The 19,472-nt window shown below is 38.7% G+C and overlaps 1 protein-coding gene across 1 annotated transcript in view; it reads right to left on the bottom strand.

Annotated features, from left to right (window-relative positions):
- Positions 1-19,472, bottom strand: part of PHLPP1 (PH domain and leucine rich repeat protein phosphatase 1) — a 123,726-nt gene that overhangs the window by 28,526 nt on the left and 75,728 nt on the right. Inside the window, exons 4-8 of the mRNA XM_015854511.2 lie at positions 14,611-14,777; positions 5,108-5,254; positions 4,366-4,596; positions 2,267-2,469; positions 646-706 (exon numbers count right to left, since the gene is read on the bottom strand). Coding sequence (XP_015709997.2) covers positions 646-706; positions 2,267-2,469; positions 4,366-4,596; positions 5,108-5,254; positions 14,611-14,777 — 809 coding nt within the window. The remainder of the gene's footprint in view (positions 1-645; positions 707-2,266; positions 2,470-4,365; positions 4,597-5,107; positions 5,255-14,610; positions 14,778-19,472) is intronic.

Genomic DNA, 19,472 nt, shown 5'->3' with positions numbered 1-19,472 from the left:
AACATCTCTTTGATACCCCATAAATTCAATTTTGAAACCCAGTTTGCTGCTCTTCACTAAAGAGAGTAAAACATTCAGTGCATCTATCTTAAAAGTCGAGGGTTTTGTTTTTCTTGTATTTTTCTTCATTGAAGCTAGCCATTCTAAAAGTTAAGTTCTTTACGTTTTTCCAAATAGCTGCACTGCAAACATCCAGCTACACACAGTGGGGCACTCTCATATCCTGCCTTAAAGACAAAAGCCAGTAGTGTAAAATAAACGTACAAAATTGATTGCTCATGCATTCATGTATCCACTACTTTGGTTAGCATACAGAGATGCAAAAATGGGCATCGAATCATATTCAAGCTCTTGCAGACTTTAAATTCACTAAGAAGACCCTCAACACACAACATGATCCTCAACAGTTTAAAAGAGCTTTAAAGCAGGCTAAAATTAAAAATAAATAAGTTAAGAGGAAGCAGGGAACAGCTGTTGGGGTTTTTTTTACTACTGGACAACAACTGCCTTTGAGAATCAGCACTGTTGTATCTCAAGGTCCAATCCCTACCTTCACTTCAACTCTGTAAAACACTCAATGTTCCTTCTCCATAAACTTAATTAATATGTATTTCACAAACCCAAGAAAGAAGAAAATACTCTTACCTAGAAACATCCATGTAAGTCAGGTAATTAGGAACTGGATACACATCAAGATGAACAAGTTCTAGGAGGGGAAAATAAATATGATAAAGCTTTGCAATTTGCTAGTCTCTAAAAGGTACTTTAAGTAGCTAACACTCAGGTTTCAGTCAGTAAACTAAAAAAGTTGATATGGGTCTGGTCTTTTTTTCCCCCCCTCCATTATTATGTCTGAGTATGCTTGTTATATCAGGTTATATTTGATATGACAGACAATACATAATTCATCAGAGAGGAGAAAATAGAGAGTTAAAAAAAAAAAAAAAAACCAACAAAACCCACTATTGCCCCAGATTTGTAGCTTTGCTTCTGCCACCCAGGTTTATCTGCTCTAGCCAAATAGTCAGTACTCTAACTTCTTTTTTCTCCTCTCCATTAACAGAACAGCCATGGATTCTTTGCTCTGAAAGAGTAAGCTAAGGAACACTTCCAGAGTCCTCTAGGTTATTATGAGGAGACAAAACATTTTTCTATCCATTACCCAAGAGTTTCTGGTTACAAGTAGTCATACAAAACCTTTCATAGCTCCTCAACTACAGCCAGCAGCATATTTTGATTGCCTCTATGGTTCACACCCTAAACTTTCAGGTAGCTAAGCTTGATGCTTAGCACCTGTGTTGAAACAAAATCAGCAGATGATTAAGCTTACAGAAAATCCACTGAAGTGGATATAATAAGCATCACTGTTCCTTTGGAGACAGTCTTAAAACAAAGTAGCTGTGGGTGCAAAGAGAGGACAGCATCATGCTCTTCCTGCTGGCAGTGTGACCAAACAGTTGATAGCAAGATCCCGGCTAACTTGGGTTCTCAGCTCACATTGCACAGCACATGCTCAGATGATATTAACTTTCCTTAGCTACAAAGATTATTACATGAATATTTTATGAAAGCACAGGCCTGGATATCGTTAAGATGACAACCAAGCATTACAGACTGTTCAGAAAATTCACAGTTGCCTGAGCTGGTGTTTTGTTTATTCCACACCAAACTACTCCAACTAATAACACTGGTAGTGAAAATTGAGTGTTCTTAAGTAACAGCAGCTTCTACAGAGAGATTAAACAAATCTTATTAACGGAACACAGGAAATAGCCAGCTGGAAAAGGCTATGTCGTTTGTATTATAGAATGCAAACAGTTACTCATGATAGGTTTTGTAGCTTTCCAGTAAGAGTAAGTAGCCAGAAGTAGTAGCAAAAATATGTTTAATTTGTCTCACAGACACTTGCCCAAACTTGAAGTCCAGGGAGAAGCAGTAAATTCCTTATTTACTTCATAAAATACATAAATGACAGCTTCAAGACCCCTCCCTGCTGACACAGAGAATGCTGGCCCAATTTCTAAGATTTTCATGGTTTCGCAAGCTCCAAATCAGTGTTATAGCGCTACCTGGAAGTCATTTCTGAAGCTCAGAGTTGTCAATAACATGACATAGCATACATGAAAACCTTTTATCCTGGAGTCATTTCAAGAGACTGCTGACTCCTCTCAATTATGTGTACTGTATTCTATAAGCATCCCACAGAGAGCCAGGCACAAAAGCCAGAAAGCAGATGACAACACAGCTGCCCTGGAAACACACTTACCATTTGAGGAAGCATACAGGGCTTTGAGAAAATATCCACTGATTTTCAGAGTTACCAGTTGATTTCTTTCACAGTGTAACACTTCAACATTGTTAAATATCGTTGCATCCAGCTCTCCAAGTTTGTTGTCTCTGAGGTCCAACTGGGTCACGTGGTGGAGAAAGTCTATTTCATCAGCCTCCAATCTCCTAATTGAATTCAATCTTGAAGACAAAAAGTGAGATTAAATGTAGTTACATGAGAGGGTCCTGCTGACAAACTAATGCTCACTCCACCATCAGTTGCTCAGGATTAATTTAGCATACCTCAAGGTTCTAATGAATTTTGATTTTTAAGTAAGTTTTCCTACCTCGTGGGATTTCAAAAATAGGATGGATCAGCTCTGTTGTTTTACCTATCATGAGAAAAGAATGATGCCACCGGGCTTCTTTCTGAATTACCTTGAAAATCATTGATAATAAGCTCAACAGAAATCTAAGTGCTATTGTTACCCTGTCTATAAAAATAAAAGATAATCTGTGTCTGATAGTATGAAAAAGATAAAATCACAGGTGTATCACAAGCATCTCCTGGAAAGATGAGAGCCTAGCAGACAAGAAGTCTGTAAGTGTTCACATCTCCTACTTTATTGAAAGGTCAAACTGAGACTCATGAATTCCCAGACTTGCTTGCCACTTCATCATGTTCCACACTGGAAAACCAAGCAAAAACCCAAGACAAGTGGGTCTGTCAGATAAAGAAAACAGTTGTTTATCACACCTTCACTGCAGTGCAGTTGCTGCCAACATTCAGCAACTTCTGGAGAAGTTACAATTGAAACAACATCATCTTGTAATAGCTATATTTAAGATGGCAGAGTACTTCAAAGAATTCCAATTCTCAGATCTGAGCAGAACATTAAAATCAGTCCATCAACTTGCATTGGTTCGTTATTCCTCTCTACCTACAGTTTTGCTGTTGCTCTTTATTTCAGACATCACCCTCCATACAACAGCTGTATGTTTTCAAAGTAACGATATTTTTCCACTGAATGAAATTATGGAATAAGCCCCATCCACTGTCACAGGCTATTCTTTTCTGTTTCCAATTTACAAGGCAGTGCTCACTTCTGATTTCAATGAAGCAAAGCACTTCACAGCGCAACAAGTACAGTTTACAAACATAACAGACATGAAATAGCCAGGACACCTTTACAAAGACCTTTGAGAAGTCATAACACCTACTTTGATCACTTTTATACCTTCACAAGATACTGTCTTCAACTACACTAAACCACACTAGTTAAATAGTAGACCTTAACAAAGGACAGGAGAAAGTGAATTAACAAGAAGTTAAAGTTATGTGTGATAGAGAGGTGACTTTTTACCATTTTATCTTTTTCTTGACATACATATGATCGCCTTTCCTTGATTCCAAAAGCTGACAAGTACAGAACAGTACAGCACGTTAAGTTTTACCTGGAACAGTTACATTTAACTAAGCAGTTCTAAAATCCATCACTATTTGGATATCATAAGTAAAGGTTATGCATTGAGCCTTGCTCAACTGCTCGCAAAATCTGGGTTCTCCCAAGACAGTAAGAATGACCAGCACACAAAAGCCATTTGTAAATAGGGTTCTCTTTAATATCTGCTGAAGGCATCAATGAAATACTGTCACTTGTTGTGGACTAGGCCTTGTAACACACCAAGAAACATAATCTGTTTTTGCCCACACACTTTGAATTTTCTTTTCATCATCTTACATATCTGTAATATTTCAGATAGAAGCTTTTTTCAGATAAGTAACTGTAATTTATAGTATAGTAATACTGCACTAACTAGAACTATGGGAGCCATCAGCATTCCATGCACCATTTCATTTTATCTTTTGGTGTAAACATTCATGTCCTTCAAAACTCATGATCCTAAGCGCAACCTCTTCCTCAAAGAAAAAACACTAAGTCTCTGCAAGTGCTGCAAGTTATGCAACAGTCAGAAACATGATCTAATACAACAGATTCATGCCCAGAGGTTATTATGACAACTAAATAAATTGTTTCAATACCACTAATTTAGATTCAATTTAGATTTCTTTTTCCCCATTTTTCAAATACCTACCTTAGGTCCACATGTTTAATATGAGGCATCCTTTTTAACACTTGCAAGTTGAGTGTATCCACACAGTTTCCTGACATACAGAGTTTATCCATAGCAGTCAGCTTCTCTAATACTCCTGGAATGTCAGTGAATTCGTTGAAGGACAGACTCACATAGCTGAGCTGATGCATATGCTCCAATTCATCAGGAAGGGACTGGAGAAAGTTACCATCCAGCAAAAATGTCTGCAAGCTATTAAAGATGGGGGGAGGGGAAGGGAGAGTGAAGAATGTGAGTGACCTGTTAAATCACATATCCTTCCTATAAACACACAAGTCTGCTGTGGTTACGGTGAAATAAAATATACAAAGGGCATAAGAAAAACAAAGGAACAATGGTTTAACATCTGCTACAGAAGATACTGAGCAATTAAAAGCCTTGCTAACTATGAAATTTTGGCCATGCTAGTAGACACCTTCAAACACCTCCACATATTTGATGACTGAAGCATGTAAGCAAGGCTTAAAGATTCAGTTCACCATGAGTGTGACCCTTGTGTTAAATACTGGGGACTTGAAGAGTTTCAGATGCAAAGTGAGCTTACTCGTAGAGCAGAACTGCTTCTATATAGATCTTCAAGACAGTTTCCCTTGACACAACCCAGTTAAGCTTATATTGCTTTTCATAGCAAGATTATGTGCAGAGTCATGTTTGTTGCCTTTATTATAAGGCTGTGTACATTAAGTTTTAAGAAAGTACTTGCTTGTGCATCTCGCCTACAACTGCTGGAACATTTCTGAGGGCATTGCAGGACACGTTGAGCTCCGTCAGGGTTGGGATACTGCAAACTGCCAGTGGGAAGTCTCCTAAATTATTATTGGAGAGGTTAAGGCTCTTCAACTTGGTGAATCTACAAAGAGATGAGAAAAAAAAAAACAGAGAAAAAGTAGTGGAGCATAATAAACACCTAGTTGCTTTGCAACAATTAATGTGAAGTAAGACTGGCTATTTAAATAAAAATCACACGCGCTTTTAGTTTATGTACTCCAAACAAGCATGGAAACTTTCAGGTACTCAAGTTCAGCACCACTTGCAAGAGGATCAATCACGTTAAGCTGGTATAGGAAAATAGGTCCTCTTGAACAACACACTTAATGCACGTAACACAGGTCGGATCCTTGTAATCCACGTAACATACTTCATTTCTAAAAAGGTCTTCTGTGGCATCTGATCCTGTACTAAACACTGCTGAATTTCTCAACACATTTTTTGATTGTAAGACCACCTTAGTGATGCTGGTTATGAGTTGCTGGAAACCTCACTTATTTCAACACAGTTTTGTAGTTTTGTTCAGCTCAGCTCCATTCATGCAAATAGATACTACTGCCTTGCAAACAAAAAACCTCATTATAACGCATCAGGGTTTGAATTAAAAAAAAAAAAGGGGGGGGGGGGGGGGGGGGAAATAAAGCAAAATTCAAGTAAGACTTCTGTAGTGACAGACAAATTCTCTGGATTTTGATTAGGTGGTATCCATCAGGATGTAAAAGCTTGATCTCAAAATGCAGTCCTCGACATTTCACAAAACTCAAAATTCCCTTGGTTTATCCAGTCAGCCACAGAAGCAACTTGTGTTTGCTCACCCTATTAAAAATGACCAAGAATGAACAAAAAAACCAAGAGGACAATTCAATTAGCCAGCACCCATGTTCAGCAATGTTATTATGGTTGCCTAACAACCACTGGGAGGTATGCTGAAAGACAAGTAAATGGATGAATGAAAAGATCTGCGTCAGAATCTGATACATGGGAAGAAGTTTCTTTTCTGGCATGGTTTATTCCATAATATTTTATTTAAACTTAATTTTCCCTTCATTAACTCTCAAGCCCTTCATTTTGTGAGCGGGCTTTTATATAACATGAAGCAAAACTGCACCTACAAATCCTCCCATTTCACATGAGAGTGATCTCAGATAGTATGTGCCCGTGCATCCATAGCCTCTGTACTGACCCAACACATTCTAATCTTAAAGCACTTCTTCCCCAGTTAGAAAACAAGAACAGAAAATGCATTGAGCATTAAGTCACTTACAAATCTTCAGCACCCAGGCCACTGAATAAAACAACATGAAAACACAAATAGTGCCTCCATAGCACATCTCAAAGGGGATGTGGATTTTACTTACCCCAAGAGACAAACTAAACACACTTAATATTTACAATTGTTTCAAACTGACATGGGAACACTTTGCCATCTGTTGGTATTTTGGTACGAAGATGGAGACAAAAAAGAAGGAAAACTCTTGGCCAGAACTAGCATAGATTTTGAACACCCCATATTATGCTGGAGGCAGAAGAAGTTTGGAACAGAGTTAGATGGAGAATAAATGAAATCTTGCAATCAAATTACTGCTGCAGGGAAAGAAATGCTACCGTGCAGAAACAATGACTAATGCATCTCTAGAGGGAGAACGGTAAAAATAAAGAAGAATGCTAGGGTAAGCTAACTGATGCTAATAAGGGCTGTTAGCCACACACACACCAAAAAAGTTAAATGAAATACATTCCTGTTCTCCTATTTTAGAAGAAAGGGCTTAAAAATCGTGAACCTAAAAACTAATACCCGCCATCCTGCATTTATCTTGAAGATTACCGTAGTCTTAGGCCAAAGATAGAATGCCACCCTCAGCTCTGGTGGGACAGCTGCTCCTCAGTTATCTCAAAGTCAGCTACAAATACAAGTGCCAGTGACTATGAAAAAAGGCATTTCAAATGAGTTTTTCAGTATTTAGGTGTGTAAAACAGTGGTGAAGACAGGAAGGCAGTAACTAAAATCTGACAGATAAGTTTAAAAATGCAAACATTCCAACTTTCAAGTCAATCACAAAAAAAGAATTAACTAATTTAATAATCAACACGTAGGCTACAGCTTTTGCCTGTACTACTCTGGAGCCTCAGGAACAGTTTCAGTGCTTTTGCCCATCAGCCAAGTGAAAAGTGCAGTCTACTACACGACTCCAAACACAATCTTAAGATAAAATTACAGAAGATCAAGCTGTTACATTGAGAAAAGAGGATTTGAGGTGGGGAGGTAGAAAAGGAAGAAGCTAAAAATACATGTTTACATCAACAAGCATCAAGGCAGGGTTCAACTTAAATGTTTTTCTGCATGCGTTCTCTTGTGGAAAATCATCCCAGGTCCAGGGGAAACATTTTTTTAAATGTGTTGTATCTTTACTATCCTAAGGTATGTTTTAATATTAAGGGTCTTCCGTGACTTAATTTGTATACTGAACTTCCAGTAATCTAATTAATAAAGCCATGAACTGTACTGGTCAACTGGTCTATATAACACGAGAAGCATCTCCAATACTGGATACATATAAACCAAAATTACAGAAATAAGCTTATGTCAAATAATCCACAAAAAAAAAAAAAAAAAAAAATTACTGTTAAATCGTACTTAAAGTTGGAAGACAAATACTTTAAATATGTTCATCTGCAACATGCTAAAGTCACATTCCTTCTTACAAAGCAGCATCAATTACAATAAGCAGCAGCATGTGCCCAAAGTTAGTCTGCCTCTCATCTCTGATCACTCACATGCCAAGCTAACTACGCCACAAATGGGTGGGCGCACTCCCGTTATGGAGCACTGCCATGCAACACATTTGAAACGCTGAATTGTTTACAGTGCTTCTCTTATTGAGATAGATTTACAGTCAGTAGCCACGCTATAGGTGCTGCTGATGCTATAAATCACAAATGAGAAAAATATTTTACAGACTTCATTTTTCTGATGCTGTTGAGTTTACATGACGTTGAGTTTCAAGCATTTTACAGAACATCTACGCTGTTTTCTCACCCCCAAGTCTTTATTCCTAACAGAAGCTGGGGAACACAGTGATGTTGCCCCCATAGGAAAGAAGAAAACATTGTTCATTTGAGGTATGACATGGTAATAACCTCACATCAAGTCAGTATAAATGAATTCCTTCCTCTTCTTCTACCCTCCCTGGTTCTAGGAGACGTTACCCCTTAGAAAAAGTCAAACTGAAGAACAACGCTGCTTGACATGCTGTGTTCCGTTAGCTTAGTAGACTTTCTATCGTAATGACCAGCGTAGAAATACTCATCTGGCCAAAAATAGTCCTATTTTAATCTAGAGCAAAGCATTCAAGTGTCAGCTCTTGCTTTTAAACACACAACACGACTGAACACTAATTGCCGTAATTGAGCAAAAAAAAAGCATACTTAATCCTGAAGCTGCCACTTCAGGAGTGGTATTAATTTGACATATGCAAAATGAGGAGAGGGGCTAACAAGAGTTGTTCATACCATGGCAAAGCAATGAGCTGACACGCTAACTTCAAATTCACATCTACTTGATGTGCACAAAGGGATTTCCATTATACGGTACAATACTTGTCTTTCAGTATGCTTGGAGTAGGGTAAGTATGTTCAAGATGGCCATACACCATGACTGGAACACAGCCAAAAAGCCTAGCCTAACAAAGCCAGTCTCAGCTTACTCTTACCAAAAGCACTTTAACTCTCATGTTATACTACAAACCCAACAGAACACACGGCTTACAGACTCAGACTAAATTAAACAATTGCTTTCCTAATGCCATCTCCAGCATTTGATTTATCTGATGATTGTGCTCTGTGGTTGCAGTTCACCATCACTTCAAGCAGCAACACTGCTGTCCCTCAGCTCCAGCATCATTTGCTAGCAGAACTATGGCACACGAGTCTCTGCTTACATACATGCCTGCTACTTTAGCCAGTAACGTAATCACAATAAATAGTCCAATTTTCTATCATTTTGCAGTTGCATCTGATTCATCCATCCATGGTGTATCACCTAAAGAAGCAGTGTGTCAGAAATAGTTCAGAGCATCTCCATTTACACACAGATGTGTGGCTGCAAGAGCCTTAAATATATCAGACAATTAATAAAATTTAATAAAAAATTAAACTCTCTTGCTCTGCTAAGTTCGTCAAAGAAAAGCTGAACAAGGGAAGACCGGTTCTGCAAAAGCTATGGAAATTCACTTGGATGCCTCAGGTGAAGGCTTTTCCTAACTGAGGTCAATGGCAGCACTCCAAGTTTAACAACAGAAGAGTTTTCCACAGATGATAGCAGAGAACAGGAAGGAGGAACTCTGTTTTGCTGGACAAGACTCCTGTTCATCTAGCAGCCAAGTAACTGATGTCACACCGCACAAAACCAGCTGGAATAAAGTCATCTCAGGCAAGGAGATCAGTTACAGAGTTTGAGAGAAAAGATCAATTCTGAGCAAGTCAGAAAAAACCTGAACAAATTCACCATTACTTATCACATTCCCCATCAGTTGAATGGATAAATGAAAACACAGTTGTGCCTGAATTTTCTTGTTCTTCCTTTTTCTTAAGCCCCACAGGGAAGGGGAGGGGAAAAAAAAAACAAAACACACAAACACAAAAAAACCACCCAAAAAACAGACATAGCTGCAATTCTGGTATTTTCATTACCCTTTATGCCAACGTGCCAGACAGTCATCCTGATATTTCTCTCTCCTCCTTCCATTTAATAATATAAAAGAGGCAACAATTCTGGCATGCAGACTTGAGTCTATATGCCAAAATTAATTGGTAGATTGCCTTAAAGAGACTGCGCTGCAGGAATAACCTTAAGCCCAGGCAGTGATTTTTCAAAATAGAATCACAGATGTTAAGCCAAATTTGGACCAACTTCAAGATAACAGTAAAGCTCTTATTCTATTACAAAGCTGGTAAGACAACAATAAAGACTGGAAAAACAAAGAAGGCTTTGTTAGAGGAAATAATATAAATCTGCATTATTGTTCTTTGTAGTTATCAATTTTTTGCACATACCTAGAGCACACTGCTTCATCAGAAGGGAAGGACTATCCTCATGAAAGAACAACATTCCTAGAAAAGTAAAAATGTGTTCTCCTCCATATTGGAAATGTATATTTGAGATGCAAAAACATGAAGTAGGGGATGGGTTTCCAACCTGAACACGATGACAGGCCACTCAGAAACATTTATTTCTTAAGACTGAACTGAAGTGTGCATGTGAATAGTTATTAGGGCAGCCCTTCAGAGCACGGTCTATCTGTAAAGCATTCTTTGTGCAATATGTGCTACTGAGAGCCTCCAAGTCTTTATAGCTAAAGCAAGGAATCAACTCTTCACACTATCTGTTGTTAACAAGCAAGTGCAGCAGCTATTAGAAAATAAGCATTATCCTAATAAGTTATTACATGATACCTCTAAATATGTGCATGTTGAAACTCATGACAAGAAAAGCCTCACTTTGGAAGCCATATCGAAAAACAATAGATAAGTCAGATTGGCACAGTGCAGCATAGCTGGATTCCATACACTTACTATTTTTCTGATGTGTTATTTAAAGAGATACGACCATTTTTAGCTTAACAGTTCCACTGAATTGAATCTGGTTAACAACTGCAATTTCTATATTTGCAATACATTATTTTAAAAAACGTGATTTTACAGCATGCTTGTTAGTTCCACCTATTTTTAATCCTACGACTACTAAGGAGTTCACTGCTTCCAGACTAAAAGCTGCTACCTTTCAGTTGGAAGTCAGGAGGAATTTCAGAGACACTTGTATGAATATCCAAGGTCCTTTAGTCTTCTCATAACTAAGGAATCAACTTGATATTCCTGCCACTAGCCCAGAACAATTCCAGCTGAGAAGACAGACAATTTCTGAAGGGGCTCTGGGAAAGAAAAATACCAACTGATTTTGAGATAAAAAAAATCCACATAATCATTTACTAACAACCGCAGTTGGAATAATTGTTCTTCAGATAAAACTATCAAGCATTGTTTTCCTTACTATTAAAGCACACTTCGTGACTAACTACATTTTCTCCCTCCTCACTGCTTTTTGTTTGCTTGCTTCCCTTACATCAGCCCTGCAGCATGACAGGATTAAAGATCCACATACAACTTCCTCTTCAATATTGACAAGCAAACAGTGTTTTCGGTGCAAACAGCTTTTTTTCCCCCTCAATTGCGCTGACTGAAACAATTATATATACAGTGTGCCCGGCCCACTGAAACAAAGCATCAGTAAACAAAGACTATGGTTTATTCATTTACTTCAAGCCTCTCCAAAACTAATAATCCCAAACTGTATGCATTTCAAGAAAAAAGAGGTGAAGTTTGATTGTAGATAAGAAAGAAGTCTGGAAACAGTGTACACAAGTCTCAATTTTATGGTATATTTTAACCATTAACTGATACTACAATAATGCAAGTTGTAGAATTTGTGACAACATAATGCCTCCAGTTGTTCCACCTGTGGTGTACTGTGGCTAAAAGCCCAAAGGGATTTATGGTTTATTTTGACTACAAGGCTATTCATAGAACCATAGAACATTTTGTGTCAGAAGGGACCTTTCAGATCACCCAGTTCCAACCCCCTGCTATAGGCAGGGACACCCACCTCCCTCTGGACCAGGTTGTGCAAAGCCCCATCAAGCCTGGCCTTTTATGCCTTCAGTGAGGGGTCACACACAACCTTGCTGCGCAAACTGTTCCAGTGTCTCATCACCTTCACCGCAAAGAATTTCTTCCTAATATCTAGTCTAAATCTGTCTCAATCTACCCCCTTCCAGTTTAAAACCATTTCTACTCGTCCTGTTGCTACACACCCTGATAAGAAGTCCCTCTCCAGCTTTTCTGTAGGCCCACTTCAAGTACTGGAAGGCTGCTCTAGAGTTCTCACTACTTTAGCCTGAAGAGACCCAACTTTCTCAGCCTGCACCCACAGGAGAGGTGCTCCAGCACTCTGATCATCTCTGTGGTCCTCCTCTGAACCTGCTCCAACAGATCAGTGTCCTTGCGCCGGGGGCTCCAGAACTGGATGCAGTATTACAATTAGGGGTCTCATAAGAGCAGAGTAGAGGAGCAGAGTCACAGAATCACCAAATGACCCAGGCTGGAAGGGAGCTCAAGGATCACAAAGCTCCAACCCGCCTGCCTGGCAGGGCAAGAGTAACCTCCCTCAACCTGCTGGTCATGCTTCTCTTAACATGACCCAGGATACAGTTGGCCTTCTGGGCTGCAAGCGCATGTTGCCTGCTCATGTTGAGTCTTTTATCAACCAACAACCCCAAATCCTTCTCCTCAGGGCTGCCCTCAAGCTATTATCTGCCCAGACTGTATCTGTGCTTGGAATTGCTCCTACCCATGAACATGACCTTGAACTTGACCTTGTTGTACTTCATGAGGTTGGCATGGGCCCACCTCTCAAGCCTGTCCAAGTCCCTCTGGATGGTATCCTTTCTCTGTACAGTGTCCAATTGCACTCAGCTTGGCGTTGTCTGCAAACCTGTTGAGGCTACACTTGATCCCACTGTCCATATTGCTTACAAAGATGTTAAATGGTTCTAGTCCCAACATCAACCCCTGAGGGATGTCATTCACCACCAGTCTCTACTTGGACACTGAGCCACTGACCACAACTGAGCATGACCATCCGGTCAACTCTTTATTCAGTGAGCAGTCTATACATCAAATCAATTTTTCTCCAAATTGGTGACCAGGGAGTCATATAGGACACTTCACACATACTATCACAGAACACATCTTTAACTTCTAAGTACTTAAATCTCGGAATTTCTCAACTATAAAATTCCTCCTATCCATCGTATGTAAACCCTAACCCTAGGTTTTATAGTTGCTTTGCAGTAGTTTGAAGGAACATAAGTGAATAAAAACAACTTTTGGTTTATCCGATCAACTTCTAACCCATATAGCCCGCAAAAGTTTTGAAAATTGTATTAAATTGGATGAAGAAAAAGAAGTCATACAACTGGCAATAAATTGTCAACTTCTCCAGATCCTCCTTAAGTAAAATCTCAGAAAATAAGACAGTTTTACTCTGTTAACTGAAATCTTTCTCCCATGCACATTTGAACCCACATTAGTGATGAAAATCGTAATTGTTTACTAATGCTGACTTTCTGCAATACTTTTTTGCTATTTCTAAAATTGCAGCACTAAGAGAATATTAAACAGACAAAACATCATCCATCACATTATTTATAAATGCTAATCCCAGACAGAATTAGCTGCACGCAGACAAAAATATTTAAGTATCTCCTACACACTTTGTAATATTTGGAGAAGACAAATGTTAAAAATTACAACATTCATTAATTGCGTATATTCATCATCTGATTTGTGCTAAAATTTCCACTTTTGGAGTGGAATTTCCATATTTGGATATTCATATTCAATATTCACAGAACACTTAATCCAGTATTCCTTTCAAACTGTTCACAAACTCGTGGAAGCACTGCCTGCTTTGTGAAGTAAACCTGTGGGGTTCATTCATCTTCCATCATGCCAATTATTTTGTTTGTATTTTCCAGAAGAAAACTGGAACTACACAAAATACAAAAGTCAGCATAATTCATCTTGAATTTTTGGGGTTCTTTTTCAAAGAGGAAGGGATTTAGAAATTAGGTTTAAAACATGCACTTGAACTGTCTATATCTACAAATATAATTCTGATGTACTCTGCAATTCAGTTACCACTGAAATTAAAATCACAGGTTTATATTGAGGATGGAAAATTTATCTTTCTGAATACAGAAAGCCTGCTGGTTCCACAATTCTGAGACACACATTAAATCATTCACATCACTGATAACGCTGTTATCTTATCTTTCAATTTGTTACATTCTTGGTGAGCTGCAGTGGAAAGAACACCTGGAAGGTCACTGTTACTAGGGAAGAAAAATTACAGTTGAGCAGAGAAAAAAGATGACAGGAATCTGGCTGAACTTATTAAATCTTCCATCAAGACTTTCTTAGCTTGAGAGATAACAAAAACTCAGAAGTGAAGTCACACACAGCCTTGTCCCCACCTAGGATGTTGCTGTTGAGAAACTCACCAACTCATTCTCTCACGCAAGTAACAGATTCAAGGATTACAGTCTGGCCTCAGCAGGTTACGTATAAAACAATTCAGTCTGAAACTGCATTTTAGATTGAAAATGGCTTCCAGAAAAGAAGGCAAACACTAAGTTTCTCATTAAATTTGATCTACTTCTAGCTAGCACACAAAGTTCACTGATTTCCCAAGCCCTACAACCTGATCATTCCTATAAAGGAGGAGGTACTTATTATTAAACCAGCATCACTTAAGGAAAGTTCTTGCCAGTGGTCACTTGGCTCCAAGGGCAAATAAAAACCAGTAGAACCAGTAGACTTTACCTTTGTAATTCACTAAGTGCTCTGCTTGCTGATGGGCTAGGGTTTAGCTTCAGGAAGTTCTGCTTTAAATTGAGATGAGTGAGGTCTTGGCTATAAAACAAGTTGGCAGGCAGATGCTCCAAGCTGCAGCATGAAAGATCCACTGAGCTTATGCGCTGTGATGCAACCTGGAAGTCAAGAGGTATACCAATACATTAATACCATAATAAAACAAAAACATTTCCTTCACCTCTACTAGAACAAGATAAACTGTTTTTAAATTGCAGCCCATGTCAGTGTCAGCTAATTCAATGCAGCTAATGTCACTGCTGCAGCTTGATCCACAGTCTTGCTTCACCTGAGTACTAAAATCAGGTCCACAGATGGCCCGCAGGGGGACAGTGCAAAGCTTTGTCAAACTAATATTGAAAATTAATCCATTTTCATCAATGAAGTGGGATACTCTATGACAAAATAATAATAATAATAATAATAAATTTTAAAAATAACCAAGATATTTGACAAGTAACAGCAGGAAAAATAGTGCACAAGTCCTCTCTGTTATAACACCGCTGGTCAGAACACTGAGGCAGAATATCACCATCATATCCCAGTTTCAAGGGTTGACAACTGACAACAAAGAGCAGAAGTAGTTATAACGTCTATATCTTACTGAAAAAACAAAATCAGAACAGCAGCGAAGCACCAAGCTCTTTTCATTGCATTGGAAAACTGCCAAGGGTAATTGATAAAATAGATCTGTGAACACAACATGCTTCTCCAGAAAGGAGAAGATAAGACAAAGTCTACAGAGGCCACAGAAATCAGGCACCTAGAGTTACATAAGGCTAGCATTATTCCACAACGCTGAAGAGTGTATTAATAAATGCTCTCATACAGTCTCATTGAAGAGTTATGGAGTTGCCTGTGTCACAAAGCACCACACCTCACTGAGATACAGCACAGTGAGGATGGTGAGCAAGGAGATGGGATCAAGAGCAGGAACAAAGAAAGACACGTTTGTAGCAGACATGGCCTAGATTAAAGGAGAAAATGCAAACAACTTTACCAACATCTTACATTTCTGGGGCTGCACAAATAGTGCTCAAGCAGTGATGTGCTCTGTTGGCCACTCTCTGCAAGCAATGCAATCATTTTTGCCACTGGCACTTTGATTGGCCTCACATGTTATGAGTGGAGAAGTACAAACACATCTAAGGGCCAGAAAGAAAAATAAACCAAAAAGCCTTCACAAACAAAGCCCAGTGGCAGTTTATAAGAGTCTCCAAACTCCAACCAAGGAGATATAATCTAATCTTCTGGGCAGAGACACAGCCCTTTCCACAAAGGATCCTGAACAGAGACAGATTATATTTTGCTGGCATAAGTGAAGTAGCTTGCCACTGAAAGGGAGGCCAAGGACTTTTTTTTTCTTCCTTTTCATTCCCTCCTTTCTAATGAAAGCTACACAAGCCCGAGGATAAGTGGGCTCTATTACAAACACACAGCCATGAGCTTCAAGAGGAACAGACGGTGCAGTGTTTTTCCTCTAATAACCCAGTCCTCCAACATCCATCAAAATGCTTCAATTTTTGCTACTCAATTAGTTCAGTCCTTTTGTCATTGTCGCTACTATTTCCTTCTCACACAGTATCAGAAAAAAAATAATTCATAATCTATTCCTCAGCAGTCATTTCCGAAAGGTAGGTATTCCACCTATTTATGGTGCCAGAACCTTCCCAGCACAGTGCACTTCTCATCACATAGAAAACTCTACTGATGAAAAAAGCACTGAGATTCATTAAACTCCAAGGAGAATGTGTCATTTCACGTGTAATGCTTACACATCCTGTTGCTCCAACTACTTGTTTGGAATGTGATACGAATAGCAATAAGCAACCCAGCAGTACTTAGCAAGGCCTGTCAGTCCAAAACATTTTAAAGTTCCAGAACTCATAACTCAAAGTGAGCCAAAAACTCCACATTCTACTGTGGTCTCAAGAAGGGATGCAAATACTTTTCCTGTGGAAAAAAAAAAATATATATATCTGATAAAAGTAATTGTTTTTATAAGTAACATCTCATTTGTTTGGCTTTTTATGTTGGTTTTGTTTGTTTTTAAAAGCAACCACTCTGATGTACAAAGAATTTCATTAATCATGCCACTGATAAATTGTACAAAGGCTCTTCCACAGATAACTCTGAATGTTGAAAGCGCATTTTAAGCAGAGTTAGTTTTGGAATTGGCTGTAATTTTATTGAAGTCTTCTTTTGTTGCTGTTAGCAAAACAGTACTCTAAGAATCATCTTCTGAATCATTACAAGGAACACGAACATAAATAAACAGTTATTCTCATAGGCAGAGATAAAGTCTTTTCTCTTTTTGTTATTCAATAGTGCTCTGTAACAAATTCCTAGAGAACAGAGGAAAAAGATGAAAAACAAAGAAGAGTGGCAAAGAACAACCTCTCATTCACCAGAAAATTTCATCAGTTGTTTTGAAGTTGAATATTGAAGCTCTGAATAAGGGGATATTTCAATCTTGCATTTCAACACATTTAAATGCAGTAAGGCTGCTCATGCATTTGTTTGCTGTTGTTTATTAGGAGCAAATAGTTCTTCTAACACATGACAGCTTTTTAAACAAAGCACTGGCTTTCTCCTACTCATTGTAGGGAAATCACTGCAGAATTACAGTGATAAAGGGTAAGAAATCTGACTGGAATACCCCTCTCATAGGCAAAGAATAAAACATATGCTGAGGAAGAGACATGATCTGCAGCAAGGAGGGTTTCTAAGAGAAGAGAAGAAAACAAGACATTCCATTGTTATAAAATATCCCAACAAGTTATTTGGGTTGGGTTCAACAAGTCTGGGCTCCAACAAAAATACTGAAGAGCCAGTGCGGTAACAAGACTTGACAGAAGTGCTTTCCAAATAGATGTGGAACAAATATTAAGCTCTCACTATAGTTTGTTAGGCGTTTCATTTTAAAATGCTTCCGAAGAAAAATAAAACTGTTCTAAACACTTGATAGGAAACCAAATGCAAAGGCAATTATTTTCTCCTAATCTAAATTAAAATGAAGTAAAGGTCTTTGACACAGGATCTGATGCAACCTTCAGCTCTCTCATGGTTGGACTAGATGATGCTGGAGGTCTTACAGACTTAATACAGACTTAATGATCCTATGAGAGCGTGTGTGTGTGTGTGTGTGTGTGTGTCTATCTCCCCAAACAGGATGAAGCCATTGCTCAGACAAATCCCTCTCGAACGTCTTTAATCACATCCAAATGTGCACACATCCCTGACACCTGCTTTCACATGACATCCCTATCACATTTACTGTAGAAAGAAATGGAGGGACAGGTTGGGGCAATGACATTCTCCATGATGGTATGACACAGTCTCACTCACTATCTTTGCCAGAGAAGACGTGAAACAGCTTCACAACAGTGCAGCTCCAACACAAAGCAAGATCTGTACTTCTGTAGTATCAGTTTTATTGGATTTTTAATCATCAGAAATACAATGAAACATGATAAAATACACAGCTCCTCCTCACTTCCCAAATCTGATTTTTAAACACTTTACAGTCAGTCATTTCGTTGTGAAGTCTTCCATTTTAATACCAGAGGAACTGCAGCACAGTATGGCCACCAAATAAAACTCATCTACACAGCCCTGGGTCTGCAGCATCTTAAGTTTTTTAGGTTTTTTTCAATCTCCAGGTGTGTACAGCACACTGAAATGCAGTATCCGAGAAGTGAGAAGTGGTATAGAACTGTAGTACACGTGAGAGAGCCTTGTATCTACAAGCTGCAAATATCAAATTGCTGTTATGACAACTTTTTCTGTGGTAGCAATAAAATGCAGCTTTATTCTGTAAATACCACTACAACTAATACTGCTGGAGAACTCTGCCCCTGCACATGGCCTACCTATGGGTTCACTGTGACTCTTCAGTAGATAGCTATAAAACCCCAAATACTTGCATCAATCCATATTCTTGCCTATTCTGACTCCACTGGGCTCAAGAAGTGCTTTCCTTTGTCCAGCAGTATAATAGCACCTCTGTCACCAAGCTGTGCAACAAGTCTGATTACAGTCTTTGTTTTAAAGCCTTGGCAATATCCCAGAAATGATCTGTCGCTGACAATGGATGTCAGCAATGGACACAGCTGAGCCCAGCTGTATGGACAAACACAAGCTTTGTTTACACAAGACCATCTTTTGGTGTGACCTGCAGAGTGAATTCAAACAAATGTAATTATATCTTTTTCCTGTTTACCCTCAGCCCATTCCCCACAGCTCTATTCAGATAAGAAATTACTATTTAGGACTTCAACAGAAGACAATTAAAATAACTAAACAGCCCACACTGTGAAGGCAGCCAAATTCTCTATTTGAACAAAGATATGTTAAATTACACCTGCTGTAGACATGCTAATAGAGAAGTAGTATAATTTTTCTCCTCTAGGATTTGTTTTTAAACAGCTTGATAACCATCACATCCCACCAAAGTACACATAAAGATTAACTAAACAGTGATACATACACTTGAAATGTCTAAACTAGCCACTTAGAGCACGAAAGCTCTCCTCCAAACCAGGCTTATTTCAAATCCTAACCCTCCTCTCCTCCCTGTTCCAGTGTCACAGCCCCATACAGTAGTGGGGCCTTCAGAGCAAGTCACAGGGCTCCTGCTCCACCCTCAAGAGCTGAGAAAGTGTGCAGGCTGCCAAGAACTTCAATGGAAGAGGAAAGAAAAGAAATAGGAAGGGTTTTCTGTTACTTTAAAGCCTTACATTTGTGTTTTTTAAATGACAACTCTACAAACAGAGGCAGTCCAAGGGGTGAAAAGTTCAGTGCTTTTCTGGCCT

Source organism: Coturnix japonica, chromosome 2 (genome assembly GCF_001577835.2).
Source record: "Coturnix japonica isolate 7356 chromosome 2, Coturnix japonica 2.1, whole genome shotgun sequence".
NCBI classification, from domain to species: domain Eukaryota; kingdom Metazoa; phylum Chordata; class Aves; order Galliformes; family Phasianidae; genus Coturnix; species Coturnix japonica.
Note: the sequence above shows the minus strand (reverse complement) of the source record. Positions and strands in the feature narration are given on the sequence as shown.